The 19202-nt window shown below is 41.0% G+C and overlaps 1 protein-coding gene across 1 annotated transcript in view; it reads right to left on the bottom strand.

Annotated features, from left to right (window-relative positions):
* LOC102312882 (neuropilin-1a) overlaps positions 1-19202 on the bottom strand; it is a 92089-nt gene that overhangs the window by 16341 nt on the left and 56546 nt on the right. The window contains exons 7-11 of the mRNA XM_005918025.3: positions 13703-13858; positions 12515-12659; positions 7822-7997; positions 7162-7317; positions 3195-3339 (exon numbers count right to left, since the gene is read on the bottom strand). Of these exons, the coding sequence (XP_005918087.1) occupies positions 3195-3339; positions 7162-7317; positions 7822-7997; positions 12515-12659; positions 13703-13858 (778 nt within the window). The remainder of the gene's footprint in view (positions 1-3194; positions 3340-7161; positions 7318-7821; positions 7998-12514; positions 12660-13702; positions 13859-19202) is intronic.

Raw genomic sequence — 19202 nt, 5'->3', positions numbered from 1 at the left:
TTTTGTGGAACTCGAACTTGGGGAGGACATCAGACTGTTTCGTGATGCTGCAGTCTATGTTTGTTTCCCTGCTACGCTCTCGTTGTTGCAGTCATGATAACAGCTGGAGGAAGCATCTCAGAAACAAGACAAATTCTGTTTTGCATCTACTCTGTTCAAGTTTGTTTGGCTTTTTTTTCCCTACAAGTACATCGAGTTCATCCGCATCATTTCACGCTGTATTCCGATTGGTTGGTTCATAAATGTGAGCTTCAGCAGCAGTTATTTTGGCAGATGAGCGTCCTAATTTAATTTACTTTGGCTGCAAAACTGTTGCCTTTCTCACTGAGTGACCTCTGCTTTTAAGGAGTGACCAAGACTGTGTCTTTCATTGATAAAAGAAATCCGTCCATCGACCCATCCTACCTCTCCAACCTGATAATCGACATGCTTGTGTGACTTGCCACACAGACTTTTGATTTTTCAGTCAATATGAACCCAAAATGAGTAACTAACCCCTAAAACTCATCAGGAACGTGTTTACAGAGGTCCAGACAGAAAGCTGTTTTCTCATACACCTCAATAGGACTGGAAGTCCTTTTCCAACCACAGGTATCGCCCTCTCATGGCCATCAGACAAAATGAGGCACTTTCACACTGGCTTCAGGTGTTTAGACTTGTTAAGATCTGGTGACTCCAAAGATTGAAGATGATTTACATCACTGCTGCACTCCCAAAACTGCTCAGTGACGGTTTATTTCTTATTAAGGTGGGCACTGCCATCTTCCACTCCCACTCAGAACAACTTAAAAAAGAAACCCAAACCGATTTGCTGTGATTTTTCCCGGCCAAAAAAACAAGTGCACCCCAACAATGCCAGTAAAATGCCCCCAGAGTGGAACAGAAGGAACTCAGCCCCTTGCTGTAAGGGTCAAGGATTAATGCTTTTCCTTTAATATGACCCACATATGCCCACATGCAAACAGACCTACATGGTAGATCATTTGTCAAAAACAATGAGTCACAGTCCATCTGTAACATGAGTCACAAACTGTTGCATTCACAAGCATATCACTAGAGTATGTGTCAGCTGCGGATATTACTGTAGGTTGGACTCCGCACAAGAAAGCGTGTTTACTGTTTTCATCTAGGGAAGAGTAGGATGTTTGTTTTGCATATGAGCTGCTTACTTTTACTGGATTTTAGTTGAGGAGCAGTATTAAAGTTAATGGTTTGCACAATTAGGTGTGCAGGTACTGTCGCTGTCTCCGAGCTGCTTCCCTGTCGACTGGGAAACATTTTTCTTTGAAGGGAACGTGAATACAAAGAAAAAACAATTAGCTGTTGAGAGATTTTAAGGTTATCAAAAATTCAGTTTAACACGGTTGATTGAATTGAGTTGACAGATCCAAGATGCCCCGCGTACTTCTCTCATCTCTTTGTCTTCTCCGTCCTTTAATCAGTCTTCTCCTCTCTCGGGCTCTCACGCACAGTCCTGCATGGTTTTGCTGATTCTTATCATTCTCCCTACAGTGCAACCAGATACTCCATCAGAGAGCCTGCTTCCTCCCTTCATCTGTTCCTTCCTCACCTACTGTGAGAGGTCAAACCCTTCCTCTCCCTTTTTCTCCCACACACCCGTCAAGCTCTGACCACTGCAACAGCAGAGATGGTACCCTCCCATGGCATGCGTCAGCCTTTTCATGTGCTCACACTCTCTTTCTGCCTCTCATTACACCAACCAGCGTGAAGTGTAAGCAGTTTACTGTTTAACGGCTGACTGAGGCCAAATACTGTTTGCATGTCGAACGTTTTCAAAGATTTCATTAACGTTTGCCTGAGTCACTGTTATAAATTATCCTTATTTATCTTATCCTGGGCTTTTGTGCGTGCCTTCAGTCTGAAACGAGCTGCTTTAGCTCCCTTTCCCTCTTTCTGAGGAAGCTTTCTTCTGATTGGCTGCCCCTCGCAAACAAAAAGATTCGACAAGCAGTTTGAGTGAGGTATCTGTCGCTAAAATAACCATATACATCTTTACATTGTTACCATCTGTTAGCCAATGAGCGTGCGGTTTCATACCACGGGTAATCCTCAATTTTGATACACAGTATGGCCAAGATTTGCCACACAGACTTTATTTTTCAGTCAATATGACCCAAAACGAGTAACTAAGCCCAAAAACTGATCAGGAAGGTGTTTACAGAGGTCCAGACAGAAAGCTGTTTTCTCATACACCTCTATGGACTTGAAGTCTTTTTCCAACCACAGGTATCGCCCTCTGGTGGCCGTCAGGCAAAATGCAGGTTTGAGGCACTTTCACACTGGCTTAATTTTTTCAACCTTTTCCGTCTATGGTGACAAAATCATGCTTGAAATCAAGTGTTTAAAGCTTTTGACTCACATGGATTGCTGTAATGTAATCTAAGGCAAATGGTTTTCAAGAGTCATGTGCGATTTAAAAGAAGCAAAAACTGCAGATCAATAGATTTAGAACTGCCGCAGCACGTCACCTGCTCTCTCTCTTAAAGAGGCTGAAGAAAAAAAAGGATTCAAGTGATGTGTTTAACGGTGAACTTCATTTGAGGAAAAAACCAAGCAAACTTTAAATATACCAGCTGTTTTTATGTTTGCCTGCTTTATTTCATTTAACACCTTAAAGTAAACTGAATAACAGAAAATGTGAGAGAACGACGCACAACAACAGAGGCGTAAAGTTTGAGCTTTCTTGTTAGTACGATGTTTTAAACATGAGATAAAACATGTGGCCTAGAGATGTAGTCTGAATGTTTATGAGTGTGATGACTGAGATCTAAGACTGAGCCCAGATACAAAACATTTACTGTGCGTGTGTCCCATTGTGCCTCACTGTGGGTTTTTTGTTTCCTTCTGTCAACAACCCCAACGGTAAATTCCGTCTTCCTGCAACGAGTTTCTTTGCAGTTTCTGGAATTCACCTTCTTTTTTCTGCATGCTATTTGCTATGGTTTATGAAAGCTCAGTGCCACTTTCAAGCAAGACCAAGCCTGCCAAAGGCAGAAACCACAGGAGTGTGTAATATCAGGATATTAAACTGCAACATGCTGTTAAGTTTTCCAGTGTAATCTGATCCAGTTCAAACTTGCTCCACATCACAGGCTTAATGCCATTCTTTATATCTTTGTGGCATACTGCAGAACGACGGACTGATAGATCTGTTTGTGGTAAAAGGGACTCACCCTCCAGTTCGCAGCCCAGCAGCTCTAAACGGAGGCCCACGCCCTCGTTGGTGGCTCTCTCCGGATAGATCCTGATGAAGCGGGTAATAAGTGGACCTATGGATCTCAGCTCCGGGGTGTCATGGTTCTGATTCCCCAAAAATACCTGAAGAAATAAAGGTATTGCACAGATTTAGGCCTTTACATATAAACAAGGGATGTGATTATGAAATGAATGCGATACAGCTGATAAATATCGACCACTGACAGCGGTAAACATCATCTGATCTGCAGCCCTACATAAGCTGATATAGATTTTTGGTGGATATATGTTTGTATCCCTGAATCAAATGACCATAAAGTTGGAAAGCATGCTTTCTGATCTAACTTGTGCAGCTTTATAGTTAAGTCGTTCATAATTTTACCTGTAATTATCACCAGTGCATAGAGTCTAAGGATCTTTCTGATATGAGATGCATGAAATTGCGTCAAAGAAGTAAACCTATGAAACTGGTATGAAAGCTCTGTCATTTACAGAGGAAGGTACCAGTATAACTAATACAACCAAGCTATTCTGAACACTCTGCAGCACTCACTGCTGTAAAGCCCCATCCTCGGGGCTTTGATAAGAATAACAGAAAAAAACAGCGTGTGCTGTCTCTGATCAGGCATTACTCTGTTTGACAAGGAGCTGAAACAAAATGAAAGGAGGAAATCAGATCCAGAGGCCATCCTTTCATATTTTCAGCATGGAAGCAGCACAGATGAAAATGGTTACAGTCACACCGGGAACCAAGTGGCGGGACACCAAACACCAAACGCACGCCTGCATGTCTGAAGCGCTGCGGTTTCCTCGTGCCTGATTTATTACAGGCTGCAGAGTGGCAGTATAGCTGGAATTATAATATGAAAAGTTTGTGTATGGACATAACTGTTACACTAAAGCTGTTCCATCTTTGCTAACACCTTAGCATGTTCTGGTATGTGTTGACTAAAAGTGGCCTTTCATAAGAAACTAAAGGCAAAACTGTTGCAGCTCTTAATGTCTACATGTGCAAATGCACAAATTGTTAGAGTTCCTGGGTCATCGGCCCAGTGTTTTGTGGTTTTGGTTCTTTGATTTTGTTTATTTCATTATATTATGGGTTATAGGTTTATTCTTAGTTTAGGTTTTCTATGTGGGTTTTGTTAGAGTTTTAGTGTTCTGGTTTTCTGTCTGTGATCCATAGTTGCTGTATCCCCGTGTCAAGTCTGCGTCTCTGTGTTATGTTTCCTGTTTTACTTTGAAGGTCCATGTCTTATGTTAATGTGTCTGGTTTTGCTTCCTTTGTCTCGTTAGGCCTGATTTGCCCCAGCTGTGTTTCCCTCCTGTTTGCCATTCCCTGATTGCTCCCTCCGTGTATTTAAGCCCTGTGTTTCTCTGTGTCCGTGTTGCGATCCACCCGCATCTTGCTGTGTGGTCTGTCTGTGTAAGCTTATTTTGAATTCTCAGTTTTGTTACCCTTTTGAGTTCAGCATTAAAGCTGTTTTTTAAGTTCATGTCTGTCTCCGGAGTCTGCACTTTGGGTCCTGCCTGCACACAGCCGTTCCATAACACAAATGTTATGTTTGTCTGCAGGTACGCATAAAATCCAACATATATCTGATGAGTATAGGAACCTGCTAGTTTTTAAAAAGAATTTCCTGTCAGAGAGGGTATCCTTATATGGTCATGTCAGGCACAGAAGCCCCGCCCACATGCTGTTCAAACTTTCAGAGGGGCAGTCAATCAGCAGAAGAAGAAGAAAGAAGGAGGAGTTTAAAAAAGGACAAAGTAAGGGGCTGCATGCAGGGGAAATTCAAGAAGAATAAGGATTATTTTAAATTGAGAATCATGGAAAGATTTTCTGGTAAAGAATAAAAAAAATGGATCTGGAAATTAGCTTCTGGTCCTCTTTAAAGAATAGTGCCACATTTTATTCAGCCTGTCCTCCAGTATTAGGGAAAATCTTAGGAAATTACAGTAGCCTTTTAGTTTCTTTAGACAACGCTGTGGCACTTTTACACTCATAAAATGCGTGATTTGAATTTGCATGCTGGGAGGTTACACTGTTACCACTTTAATTGTAACCTTAAAATCCATTACAAATGTGGTTCCTGAAAGCTAATCATCTCTTACTTGTGTGTTGTTGTTGTTCTTGTTGTGCATCTTCCAGGACTTCTGTTTGTGATTAGACAGAATAAGCCACATGCACATGTTATACAACTCTATATACGCTCATCTTTATGCACGAACATGCACTGTACGTACAGAGTACGTGCTTGTGCCCAGGCACCTTTAAACACACGTACCACTGAGCCTTCCTGCCTCGTCTTTTGAAGCGTTTTTTAAAAAAAGCTACAGGAAACAGAGCGGAGAGGCTGACGGGAGCATCTAGATCTCCGTCTGCAGTAAATCAGCAGGAGTCTGATGGCCAGCTTCGCCCTCCGCCCTGCCATCTGGAAAACATAGAGGAGGATGTCGCACCAGCAGGGCCAGCCGAGGAGGGGAAGAAGGGTCTCGAGAGCAACGACATGCATTTCCTTTTTGCAGATTGGAATTACAGTTATGTTTACAGAGACAGAAAATTACACCAAAATCGTGACTTGTTATGTTTTCTGTCATCTAAAGGACAAAAAGAAAAAAAGCCCAGCAACGTGAAATATACTTAACAACTTAAAGTTACTTGTATATTAACGTTTTTATCGGCTTCAGTTCAGGACTACACCCTGCACTCTGTTCTAGAGCAATAAAACTTCATTTAGTTGCAGCAGTTTTGTGGTGTCATTAAGCCAAGAAAGTGCTAGAAAGCCGATCGATGAGGGAATCAGTAAGGTATGACCACTAATATTTTTGTAACAGAGACGTATCGACACGTTTGATCAATACGCGTCTTAGAGGCTCTGGTGCAGAGAGAAGCGAGGGACCTCGGCACAAAGCTTGGGCGAATGTGAAAAATAAATAAATGCGTGGGTGGTCGAGCAGCAACTCCCGCCGCACTTTTTTTTGTGTCACCGAATCCTGCTGTGATGATTTCACACCCCCCAATAATGCCGCTTCAGTTTTTTACCCACAGTTCTTCTTTCTTCTTCTAGCCTGCGTTTATTTAAAGTACACTAAAATGATTCGCTTCCATAAAAACACAGATTTCCTGGTGGAAGTTTTGGGGAGCTCTTCAGACAAAAGCATCCAACAAACACGGACCAGCAAACAGAGCTCACATGAAAAGCCGTCTATAATTTAGGTGATTAACATTTCATTCCAGGAGCGGCGCTGTGTCGTGCAGAGCGTCTGTCTGACGGCTTTCAGGAATTAAAGATGTCTGTAAGAAGATGTTTATTTCATGTCAACAACTTTTTTATCTGCTTTCCTTGTAATTCATCGCCTGCTTCACAATGCTGCCGAATGAGACACGGGGAGGAATAAAGAAAGAAGAGGAATAGAAGCCAAAAGAAAAAGTAAAACCACTTTCATCTGATGTGCACACGTGGTCCTTTCAGATAGCCTCGAGCACCACCTTCAGATGTGCTCATTTGAAGTCATATTAAGCACATTTAGTCACAGTCTTATGGTTCTGTGTTGTTTTTGAGTTTTGGATTCTCGTTTAATCGGATCGCTGTTTTGATTTAATTATTCCAGTCATGCTGAGCCTCAGTTCTTTTGATATTTTTGAATTTTTGTCCCTGTTTGGATTTAATTGTTGTTTTGGTGATGTGCAGTTTTAATTTTTAGCCTCTCGGGCAATTTCCTGACTGTGTTTCCTCATTTCTACATTGGCCGTCATGTCTTTGGTCATTTTCTGTTTTACTCTGTCTTTGCGTGCGAACTAATTAATCTGCATCTCAAACAGATGAATAGATGTTGTTTTCAGCACTCACGTTACACAACCTGACCTTCTGGCTGCCAGGCACCGCAAACACAGACTAATAAAAAGTGACATTTTGCTGTTACATGTGTAAGTGAGCCAACCTTGACCCTGGTGGTGTTCTCCTCCTTCACCATGGTCCACTCCTCTCCGTCCAGGCTGTGGCCCACCTTAAACTTCTTCATGAAGACGTTCCTGTCACGGTGTTTCCCTCCTTGGATCACCACACCGGTCACTGTCTTGTCCTGGCCCAGATCCACCTGTGAAGGAGCAAAATACTGTCTACACCTATGATCTGTGATAGATTATAAAAATGACAAAGATGACTGTGGTTTCATTTAAAAAGAACTGGCTTGGATTGGTGCGGACGAGTGGTTTCCACTGGGGTCCCTGCAGGTGGGAATCAGGATAATTTGAGAAATCTTAAGACTATTTAGATATTTGCTAGTCAAAATGTAGATATTTTTCTTGCCTGATGCTTCCATCTGAGTGGGGAACAGGAAAAATAAACTGTATACTCTATTTTAAACTGTTTATAAAAGCACCCGTGGCCATATGAGTGAGCAGACACTGTCTTCATGTCAAAGCATCACCAGCCAGAAACTTTGGGAAGCACTGTTTCAGTTAACAGTGCAGTAGTTAAGGATGTGCTTGTGGCTGCTGGATGCATACCTGAACTTACTAATACTGTAAACAAATAAAACACACATGAGGTCATGATCTGCCTGTTTCATCTCTAAACTCAGCTGTGTTTGTGAACCCACCTGCAGCCACTCATTCTTGAAAGGCTGCTTTGTCGACTGTCCGGTCCAGCCCGACCTTCCCGTCAATAAACGCGCGTTCTCGGCCACCCAGCCCCGGTCAGCGTAGGACGAGGCGCTGATCTGAGCATCTGAGATCTGGCCAGACACCATCCCCAACATCCCTGCACACGGGTAGTCTGTACAGCAGGAAAACGATGAGCAGACAGTGAACAGTGGGTAGGAAACTTTTGAAAGGCGTAAAGTACGATAAGAAATGCCACGGCCATCATTATCTTGTCACTGCTTAAGTCAGCGGTTTTAGTTGAGGCCCTCTGGGTGCTGGAGCAGTGTTTAAACGCTTTGGTAAAAATATCAAAGAGTCATCTTTAATCCCCAGGATGGGTTTGTTTGAATAAACAAGGAATTACTAAACTTTTAGTGTGTGTACGCTGCTGCTCTGTAGATGAAGCAGGGATTCAGTATCCTTTTTGCATAGCACCAAATCACAACAACAGTCGCCACAAGGGACAGTAAGGTGTTTGTGAGAAAACCTATCAGCAAGGACTTTGTGATGGTGGGAAGAAAAAACTCAATTTTAATAGGAAGAAATCTCCAGCAGAGGTGATGGAGAAACAAGACGAAATAGAGGCGGATGGAGAGATAAGACAAAAATGCAGCAGTGGTGTATAAACAGGTGGGGAGTGAAAAGACGTGAGTGGAAAATAAGTGCTCAGTGCATCACTTGAAAGTCCTCCAGGAGCCTGAGCCTTTAGCAGTGGATATTCAGGGTCACCTGATCGAGCTCGAACTAAAAACTTTATCAAAAAGGAAAGCTGTGAGTTGAATCTTAAAGAGGGTGTCTGCCTCCCGAGTCGAGCCTCTCTGATTCTGAGGGGCTTGACTATCAGCAACTATTCTCCTTCTTGTACGCAAGCACAGATTTGACTTCGCGGGTATGTTTTTCCGAGCGTCTTCTGTGGATTGAGGCACCAGCGGGATTTCAGTCTCACGCTGACTCCATAATATTGAGATCAGGGTGATTGGAGCTGCCACAACATCTTTTTCAGGACTCCTTGTTAATTCTTTTTGACTGCGACTGTAAGTTTATGGTCACTGACATTAAACAGAATGAAAACGGGCAGATTAGAAAGCTCCCTGATAGCAACATGATTGTGATGGATAAGAACCCAAACATCCAAACGTCTGTGTCTCAGCTGTGTTTTGAACTAAAATAAGTGCTTCTTTTTATATTTCTCCTGATGTTACTATCATGGCTGGATATACTCCAACACCTATAAGACAAAGGTTGTTAGGTATGAACACGTCTGTGCCCTCTATGTTCAGGCCAACATTAAAGTGAAAAAAGAGGAATATGCCTCCTTCTTTGTGACTGTTAGATCCAAAGCATTCATCGTGTTGCCCTATAGTAGGGCTGGGCCATATCATACCTTTCACGGTAATACTGGTATAATGTTGGGCAACGATAAGAAAATGAAATATCGCGATAGAATATGGGCAAAACGCGCATGTGCAGTGCCTTTGTTTTCATAAAAAGCAGAAAAAGCATGGCGGTGACGGAGAATGACAAAAGATAATAGCTGAACGAAACGGATGAACCAGAATTGGTTTGTAAAAATGCTGCAACTTCAGTGGTGTGGAACTGGTTTAGCTTTCGTCCGTCAGATACACAACAAAGCACTATTTTTGGTGGAGCATGCTAGCGGGCCGTCGTTATTACCGTGTTTTTTGGAAAATACGGCACACTTCAAATCTATCCTTTGATTTTTCCTGAAAATCGACAGTACCCCTTATAATCCCGTGTGCGTTATGTATGAATTCTGGTTGTGTTTACTGACCTCGAAACGATTTTATGTGCACGGCGCTTGAAAATCTGTCAAATGTTTCAGTAGGACTTTGCTAAGCTACGAAGCCGCACCGCTTGATGGATTGTCGGTGCATTACGGCTACCGTAGGCAGGAGCCTCGCGGAGTGATACGTACTGTGCTTCAACATAATATTACCGTATTGTGTGTGTATAACCTCTTTTTAAGTTTTGTGGATATTCTACATGGTTATGCTGAGGATATGTCGGCCAGTTTCCACTGGAAATGCCTTTTGGTTAAACTGTCAGCGAGGAATTTGCATTTGCACTGTTAAATTTTTATATAACTTTAATGCACATAAAAAACAGCTGCTTGTTTAAGTGAAAACACATTGATGTTTTGGGTTTTTTTGCATTAATAAAGTTGTGGAGTTGTAAAGTATTTTGTCTGGTGTCAATTATATCGTCAGTTATATCGTTATCGCAAATTTTCAAATATATATCGTGATAAATATTTTTGGTCATATCGCCCTGCTCTGCAACATAGTCTCAAGTACCAGCTAGATGATGAAAAATGATTCGGGATTTAACAGATCCTCAAGTATGGAGAACAAAACACTGCAAAGTTAATACATTAGGACGAGGAGGGGGAAGTTGTCACAGTGGAAAAGATTTTATTTTCTCTTGATGAGCATGAGAGGGGATAGGAGAAATTCTGCATTCAGGGTAAAAGGTAATTTAGTTGCATTATACACTTGACAGCACCTTGCCAGATGATACCGAGCCTCCACTGAACACTCCACCGAAATAAATGAAGAGGCTGCATTATTCATGCAGAGCTAAAGTTGGTCTAAACAAAGCTTTCTTTCAGCACATAGAAGACTTGGAAAGTTTCACTCCTATTGCAGTGAAGTCAAGTTGATTTTTAAAAATGATTTATATAAACCAAAATGACAAATTTGCCTCATTAAGCAAAACCGAACGGATCCCTGATTCAAATGAAGAAGGAGAGAAAAGTTTACAACTACAAATCTGCCTCACATCATCAGAGGTCAAGAGGCGGCTCGCAGCAGAATCTTAGCAACATGTTGGAGGTTTAAAGTCTCGCCTCACGGGCATCATGATGCTGACAGACTCATCGACGTGTGTGAAAAACCTGCGACCTTGAGGTTACAGTACAATCTGTTCAACAACCGGGCCAGGCTGCTTTTTCGAACGCTTCCATTTTCATTACAGTGTTTAAGTAATGGAAAATATTCTGGGATAATGACTGGATAAGCTTGCCTGGAATGTGAACTCTTAATAATACTTGCACAGCATGGTCTAGTCATTGCAAGGCTAAGTTAAATCCATTATCCACAACAAGCTAGAGCTAATATCCGGGCCCAAACAGTCATGATATTTGCATTTGACAAACGCTCCCACAGTTGTATCTGCCGTTTAACAACAACAACAGCTCTTGGGGATGTAAATTCTTGCACAGTGTGAAAGTATAAAGCTATTCAGACTCCTTTATGGAAACCTCCTACAGGGCTGCCAGTGTGCGTTTTGATGTTGCTGAGCTTATAAGAACCAAATGTCCTCCCAGGGACAGCAAACGATAACGTGCATTCATGTTTTTATCACTTTAAATTGCGAAAATGTAGATAAAAACTTTTGTGCTTTGAAGTAAATGATGGCTCTGCTTCAAGTGCATTACCTGCATACAGCACACATATATACTCTCCAAACTGCGTCACTATATCTCCCGAATCACCTGTCCGGCACTCTATATCCAGTTCTCCAATGAGTAAGAGCCTGATATCCAATTCATGAGGCCCTCCTACTGAGAGTTGTTTGTAGCACTTCAAGGACTGAGGTTTATGTAATGTTAGGGGATGAGTAATGAGGCACCATGATTTTCCTCTGCTCCACTGTAATGAATAACGGCATCCTTCTGTGGGAGTTTGCGCTCGCTTTGGAAGCAGTGATTATTTTAAATCAACAGAGAGCGGCGGGGGTTTCTCATCCACAAAGCGAAAAGATGTTAGTTTGATTCATGATGAACAAAAGTGAGGAAAAAGTAAAAGGAAGAAAAAAGAACTGACGAGCTGGTGAAATGTTAGTCATTTCTTTAAGAGATCAGTGGCTTTTTGTTTTTGGCAATTAACGCAGTTCCTGTAACGGTCACTCGAGTTAGACTATGAGTAAGACTCGCATCATAAAACGCTAACTTTACAGCAGAAAACACTCATGATTACAGCCTGTAATCACCACCTTCATCACAACTTTACCCTGGTGGATTTTCAAAAGCTTAAAAGTTACTAATTTTCTAGCACATTCTAGCTCTGAAACAAGGCTGCGGGGCTCTATCCATCTTTTAAAGAGAGGCTATGTTAAAAATTTCAGCTCAGGTTTGGAGAAGAGCACGAATGGTCTATAAAAACAGGAAAGAACTGAACATTTTTCTTAATTAAAATTTCATAAAACATTTAATAAATGATAAATATTTCTTTTTGTGTTTGGGGAAAAATGCAGAATATTTGCAAGAGATTACTGAGCATGGAGAAAAATTATGGAGATGGTAAAGTGAGCTGGAAATTTCTGTATATACAGTCTGTTTGGCTTACTATATTAGAAAATAGGGAAAAAAGCAATCCAGTGAGTATTAGCAGATGCATACGCTGCATATGTATATGTTAGATAAGGGGGAAAAAATGATTACATTAAACTTCATTAATCCCCGAGGGGACAGGGAAAGTTAATTAAGAAGAAAATGTATGAATGGAATATGTAAAAACACGGACTTCAGCACTAACGGTATGCGGTGGAGTAGCTGTGGAACATAAATCTATACATCAGGAGTTGAAGCTGGGAGTGAGGTCCCACATCAGTATGTATGAGTTTGTGTACCTGATGTTCTGCAGCCGTAGATCTCGAAGCGCATACAGATGCCTTGCTCCCAGGACATAGGGCGGATACGAATGTAGCGAGCCAGAGTGGGTTTGGGAAGATGGCTGTGAACTTCATCTGTGGGGTTGTCGTTCCCCAGAAAGATCTAAAAATACAGGCACAGAAGAGCATCTGTTACTTTACTCATATTTACCCACTTCAGCCGGGCCGCTGCAGTGACTGATGGGTTTAAAACTGTGTGGACTGTTTCCAGACTGGCTTCCATACATGACTTTGGAACTCAGGTAACATTAAAGAAATGCACAAATGTTATGTATGCATGCATCACAGTTACTCCTAAATTAGGTGATTTTGCCGGGAGAAAGATTAAAGCGTGAGGGCGCAGGGGATGGTCTTTAAATAGAAGGAGAAAACCTGGGCAAAACAGCAGCGCTGGCAGGAATGTTTACTGCTATTCATCACAGTCGCTGCTAATCAGTACAGCTATGCACTGTAACACTGTAAGTGTTTGCTACTCCCACCAAAAGTGCAAATAAAGCTTCTGCTCTGGCTGCTAGCATCTCCACGATCGACAATAGAAATGAGTGTTCTTCCCAATAATACAGCTGCTACTACAGTAACACCACAGCTGCCTTATTGAAAATTATTTATTCGTTGCACATGACTACAGCAAACTGTATTGATGCTACTGGTACAACTGCCTGAGCTGCGGCCTTGTGGTTATGCAGACCTTTAAGAACTGAGCTTTCAGTGTGTTTTTGCATGACTTTGGATGATACTGTACTATCAGAGTAATTAGAATTTGGGAAAAACAACAAATAACACCTGAAACAATAAACCACGAATGTTCAGCGTGATGCAGATTTAGCGTAGAGTAGACGAGACTTTCTTTTGAAGCTTCGTGTTACACAGTGTTTGTCAGTATGTTGCCTAATTTCAGTCCCTAGAAGTTTATTTCTGCACCAACAACTTCCAGTGCCAGAATAAATGAATTCTAAACGTGTTAAAAGAAGTGGGATGCAAAGCAGACCTTCAGTGCACACTTTAGTTTAGGCATGCAGCCAGCTGCTGTAGCCTTGGAAAACATCGATTCAGCCATTTACCTCATTGATTAGAATGCAGGGTCCTTCATTACTTGTCAGCATTAGGTAGATGATCATTGTAAGAGAATAAGTGACTCATCATTACCTTCTGCTTTGAGCCGTCCTTCACGGCGACCCAGTCCTCTCCGTTGGAGCTCAGGTCCACTTTGTATGTGCGAACGTAGTAGTGCTTCTTGGTTTCTTTTGAGATGGCACCCTGCGTCCCGATGGCTTTGACGAATCGTAGGAAACCCAAGTCCACCTGTAGAGACAACAAAGTCCAACGACGGGAAACGACTGAATTCTACAACTGTAACCAAGTGGAAATTACAACATTCCAACATGTCGAAACCCCAGACTGTCTTTATGTATAATCTGTGGCTGATAATGAGAAATACGAGACCATTAAGAGTTGGGTTTGAAGAAGATTTGCCTAAAAATTTTAAACTGTTACTTATGTGATGGATAAACAGTAATAAAAAGCAATCAGTAAAGGTGAAAAAAACATGTGAATACAGTACATAAACAGTGGAAATGTAAATGCATTAAGGTTGTTGAAATGGGTAGAAATCAAAATTAGCTAAAAATGAAATCGTTTTAGAAGTATTGTACAAACTGTTAGAAGAGTAAAAGTAAAAAGTGTGTGGGTGAAAGCCGTGGGGGACATCAGAGACAAAAATATTTTAGGAGCGGCGATTAAAGGAGTGGATTTGTGACAGAAAATCCAACAGCAGATGCTTTTCCACTGAACAACAATTACTGTCAAAGAGCACTTAAGCAAGGAAATGAAAGCCTGTAGATTCAAAAGTTCTGAGTTTTGAGGCCCGATTTAACCCCAGTGCACTCAAGCATAAGATTGTGTTTCTTTGGGAACAACTTAAAGTGTCAAAATGTGCCTGTAGTGAAATAAAGCAACTTGTTTTTGCAGAATTCTGCAGGTTAGTTCTTGTATCTTGTAGAAAATATACAATAAGGACATAATATGAAAGCAGCACTGACTGGATAGGCTACAGTGTCTTGCTCTGTTTTACTTGAGGCATATGGGAAACAAGGACTCAGACCTCATTAATTACACTGTGATTCATCATTAACTAGACGGTGAAAAATCAGAGGAGGATGCTGGAGAGATATGCCACCCCATTTGTAAACTCAGACACATAACCTAATGAGAAAGAGTTTACAGAAACATTAAGCTGCCACTTGTTTCTATGAGTAAAATGCTGGCAAGTGTTATAAGTAATGAATACTCACTTAAAGACAGTGAGAGGAGGCATCGATGGCTGAAATCATCTCTCTTGTTTTAGCTATTAATCCCAGAAGTGACTTCAGACTTTGACGTTTCTTTCATTTATTGTTTGATTGAATTTGACTGTTAGACGCAACATGTCAGAGCTTTCTCATTAACAACAATGTAAAATTTCCCCACGAACAAATTCAGCATGATACACGATTTACGTCTAAAACTGTCCGCACGCCTGACAGTGTGTGTTTGTAGGAGCTCATGACTACTTTTATGGTCGTCAGTCTGCATTACTGCTAACTAGTGTGTGACATGCGGGGTTGGTTTTAAGAGATTGCGTTAAACCAACAACTGAAAGCAAAGAATAAATATGTAACTCGACCACGGGCGGGCTGAGGGGCATGTCAGCTCGAAGGGAATTAACAGTAAACCGCTGTATTACTCAAACCTACTACAATAGGTGCTGAAGATGTTGTTTGGACTAAATAGCAAAATAAAGACCAGTCAGGAAATATAAGGAGTTAGCTAAAACACTTTCTTTTTGGGAGCTGTCTTGTTGTTAACAGTAAAGTTCTTGATCCACCTTGATCTCAATTCCCCTTTTCTGACACTTGAATTCTTAAAAACTGAGACCTTGGCCGACAACAAGGCGATTTGCAGTAGCAGTTTAAAAAAAGCATGATGTGTCTGGGGCTTTCTCAGATTGACTCTGAGGCTAGACTGACTAAGCTTACTGTCATGTGTCTGAGTTAAATTATCCAGTATAGCAAACAACGACAAACTTCCCAGAAATCCTAAAAACAGAAAAGAATGTGAAATGAAAATGATTCAATTATGCTTGAAAATCCCCCAAATGGGAACATAATATTGTGTAACTCAATTTTTCCTTTTAACTAGTACAGAGTCTGTTCTGAGAGATTGTAACTATGACGTACAGATGTCCTTAACGTGCACGCAGTCATTAAGTTTATAGTTTTGACAAGAGGACTCATGAAGAAACGCTCACTGAATGCATGCGTGTGATTGGTCTGTTCAAATGTGGCTGCACAGAGTGTGCAGACCTGGGGTTGTAGCTTTCTCAGGGAATAGCTAAATTGAGAGATAAGGCGCTTGGCGATAAATGTAGGGTAGGACGTAGATTTAAATTAAATGTGGTTTAAAGGTTACACATTTTTTGCAGCTGGAGAATAGAAAGAATCACTTAAAGCTTTGACATATAAAAAATAAAAGTGGCTACGTCAGATTCACGACACCTGCTGAAGGGGCAACACTGGCCACACAGAACAAATTAAAACATAAAAACAGCTCATCCAGACAACTTCAGATTCAGCACCGTGCTCGCTACGATACAGAGCAACACGTCCAACGAGTTCGAAGAGGATCAGATAAGCATTTGTCGACCTAAACAGACAGTAGGACAGCTATATGCAGATTTCTCAAATTATTAGCAAGAATCTCAGAAGCGATCATCTTTTTTCAACCACACATTTTACTCGATCAAAACGGATCTCCTGGCAATATGTTTCCCCCAAGTTTCTTTCACGAAGTTATGATCTAAGGGCTAAAAAAACAGATAAAAATAATTTTTCAGATGGCGGAAGTTTTTTGTTTTTTTTTATCTCAATGCAGCACAGCAGCGTCCAGAAACACGGCTGTTCAAAGTGCTGAAAAAGGAAACGATAAAAAAGGAGATTAAGATGTGATAGTTATCATCAAAGAGAGCAGCAGTGATAACAGAAAGCCTCACAGTGGTCTATAAATGTCCACACTAACGCTTATCTTAAATTAAGATTTCTTATTTCACCAACACACAGATTCGTGTTCGTCACATCGAGTTTCTCCAAAGTTTGGAAACGATTTAAATGTGCAATAAAGACTTTCTATGGGGCTTCCATTTAATTCCTCTTAAACTCAGTCGCTTGTTTGTTGAGTTTCTAAATTATCAGTTGCATACCAAAATACACTCTAAGCTATATGTGGGATGGCTATAATATATGGTGTGTAATTATATTACCATAGAGACACTGCAGCTGTGATATTGTACATGGGAAGACCCCAGAAGTCAGGATTTGACTTCTCCCACTGTTTCCTTTTAAGGAGAAGAGCAGAGAATAGCTTCCCGCAGGTCTTTGTGGGATGTGTAACTGACAGGGAGACCCCTGGGAAACGATACTTTGCGGGATTACTTGACGGCGCTCCCAGCTCTGTTCTCATCTAAATTCCCACGAGACGTCTCACCCACATACACTATGCATACTGTATGTGACCGAGAAGATTTACACAGCAGGTTTTTGTTGTGAAATCACAAACAAGCTACCAGATCTGCTCTGACTTAAGAAGTGAAGCAAGTCGGGGAAGGTTAAGTCAGAGGGCACCCTTAACTGGAAAAACTGATACCAATTTAAAATTATTAGGAAATGCATAATCCTAAAAGAAGATTTGTTTTAATAAAGTTTAAAAAAATTGCTAGTGCTGAAAGGATTTTGAAAATATTAATTTCTGCTAAACTATCAATAGTAGGTGTCACAGTCATTTCTGTGATTCTGGAGCTGTGATTTTGTACTTAATGGACACTCATATACGGAGAAATCTATCTGAGATTTTGCCACAGCAGCCTGCAGTTAATGGTGTGCTTTCTTGGCCAGGCATCCCATAGAAAGGAGATTTCAATCTCCAGAAACTTTCTGATTAAATAAAGGCTTAAATTAAGAAAGGCTGGTCTTGTAATAAAAACAGAAGTCAGTACACTGGGAGGTGAGGAGGTAAGTCGTGAATACTGCGTGTAGGATAAAGACCTGATTCAGAAATAGGAAAAAAGGATTCATTTTAGAGTAACTTTAATGTTAATTCTAGTGTAAGATATCAATACGTTTTGTAAAAACCTGACTTGAGAAATCGACATATTCTCATTCCCAACTAATCATATTACGGAAACGTTGCCATTTTTCATCATAGTTTTACACAAAAAGTGCCCCCTTAGTGTCAATTTCCACTGTGAGGGAGGAAGTACCAGAACCTACAGTAGTTTGCAGTAGTTGGTTTTTGGAGTGGTAGACGGGACAATCCCACAGCCTCCAACCAGAAGACAAAAGTCCGAATCCTGTCTGGGATTTTACTTTTGTTGACTTTCGTAAGCCCATGAAAGTACATGGTTTGAATTAAAGTACACCCTTTCACAACTTTAATCACATGTTAAAAGGTAAACTTCCATCTACACTACAAGTGACTTCATGTCCTGCAGTGAAAACACTGCCAGACCACTTTTGGCTGCGGTCTCATTGCGTCTGTATCTCCGAGGGACTCGTAATGAACTCCATCTGGTGACCATGCATGTTCAAAAATGATGCTACAGCATGTTAAAATATGATGTCTGTGGGTCCTGACCAAACATCTTGGGTATAACAACGGGTTGGAGGGACTGCTATTTCCCTGTAGTGCTAAAGTTTCTTCTGTGGCGAAAACAATATTTGACACAAGAGCTTTTAAAGAAAAGGGAGACCGTTTACTTAAGATTAAACAAAGTGTTTCAGGAAAACCATTTACAGCCATCCTTTGGCCAGCCATTGCTGTCATTACATGTTTTCTGCAGCGGTCGGCCATAACTCCATTCTCCAGACTTCCTCCATCAAGCGACCGAGGGTAATTGCTCTTCCATCTTCTAATTATTCAACACTTGGCAGTGCCTACCATTTATGCCACAGAAAATGGTCACACTTAGAGCTTTTTAATGAAGGGAACAAAATGCAGGAAGGGGACATAACTCGAGCTGAAGTGTGGCTAAATGAGATTGAACAGAAACTCTGTTACTTCCTGCCAAAACAGGATACTGCTTTTAGAGTGATAGAGAAAGACTGAGCCTCAATTACTCCATTGTCATCTGAAGTTTTTATTTTTTACTTAGGAAAGTGGAGGCCTGTGGTGATGGAGCTGATTGCAGTTTGTTTTTATGGATAAAAAAGATAATTAGATGGTTGGAACATGTGGAAAACTACACAACGACCTAAATATTAATTTTATTTTCATATATTTAGCATAAGGTTTTGTCCATACAGCTGATATTTTATTAGGCTGATTATTTGTCAAATCAAACAACAATGAGTAACACGTTTATTAGCTACATGCTTGTTTAGCATGTAACTAAACAAGCTACATGCTAGCTTGTTTAGCTACAGCATGTAGCTTCTTTAGCTACATGCTAGCTTGTTTAGCATGTAGCACATCCTTACCTGTTTTGAGCTTAATGCTACATGGATAATATTGGAAATCAAGGGCTGCCTGGAACAGTCGGAGAAGACGGTCCAGTATATGAATACAGAATGATTTAAAAAGCAGTGCAAAACTGACGCTGTATTTACGGTAAAGAGTT

Source organism: Haplochromis burtoni, unplaced genomic scaffold (genome assembly GCF_018398535.1).
Source record: "Haplochromis burtoni strain Fernald_Lab_line unplaced genomic scaffold, NCSU_Asbu1 Contig_27, whole genome shotgun sequence".
Taxonomy (NCBI): domain Eukaryota; kingdom Metazoa; phylum Chordata; class Actinopteri; order Cichliformes; family Cichlidae; genus Haplochromis; species Haplochromis burtoni.
This window is presented reverse-complemented; position numbering and strand designations above follow the sequence as displayed.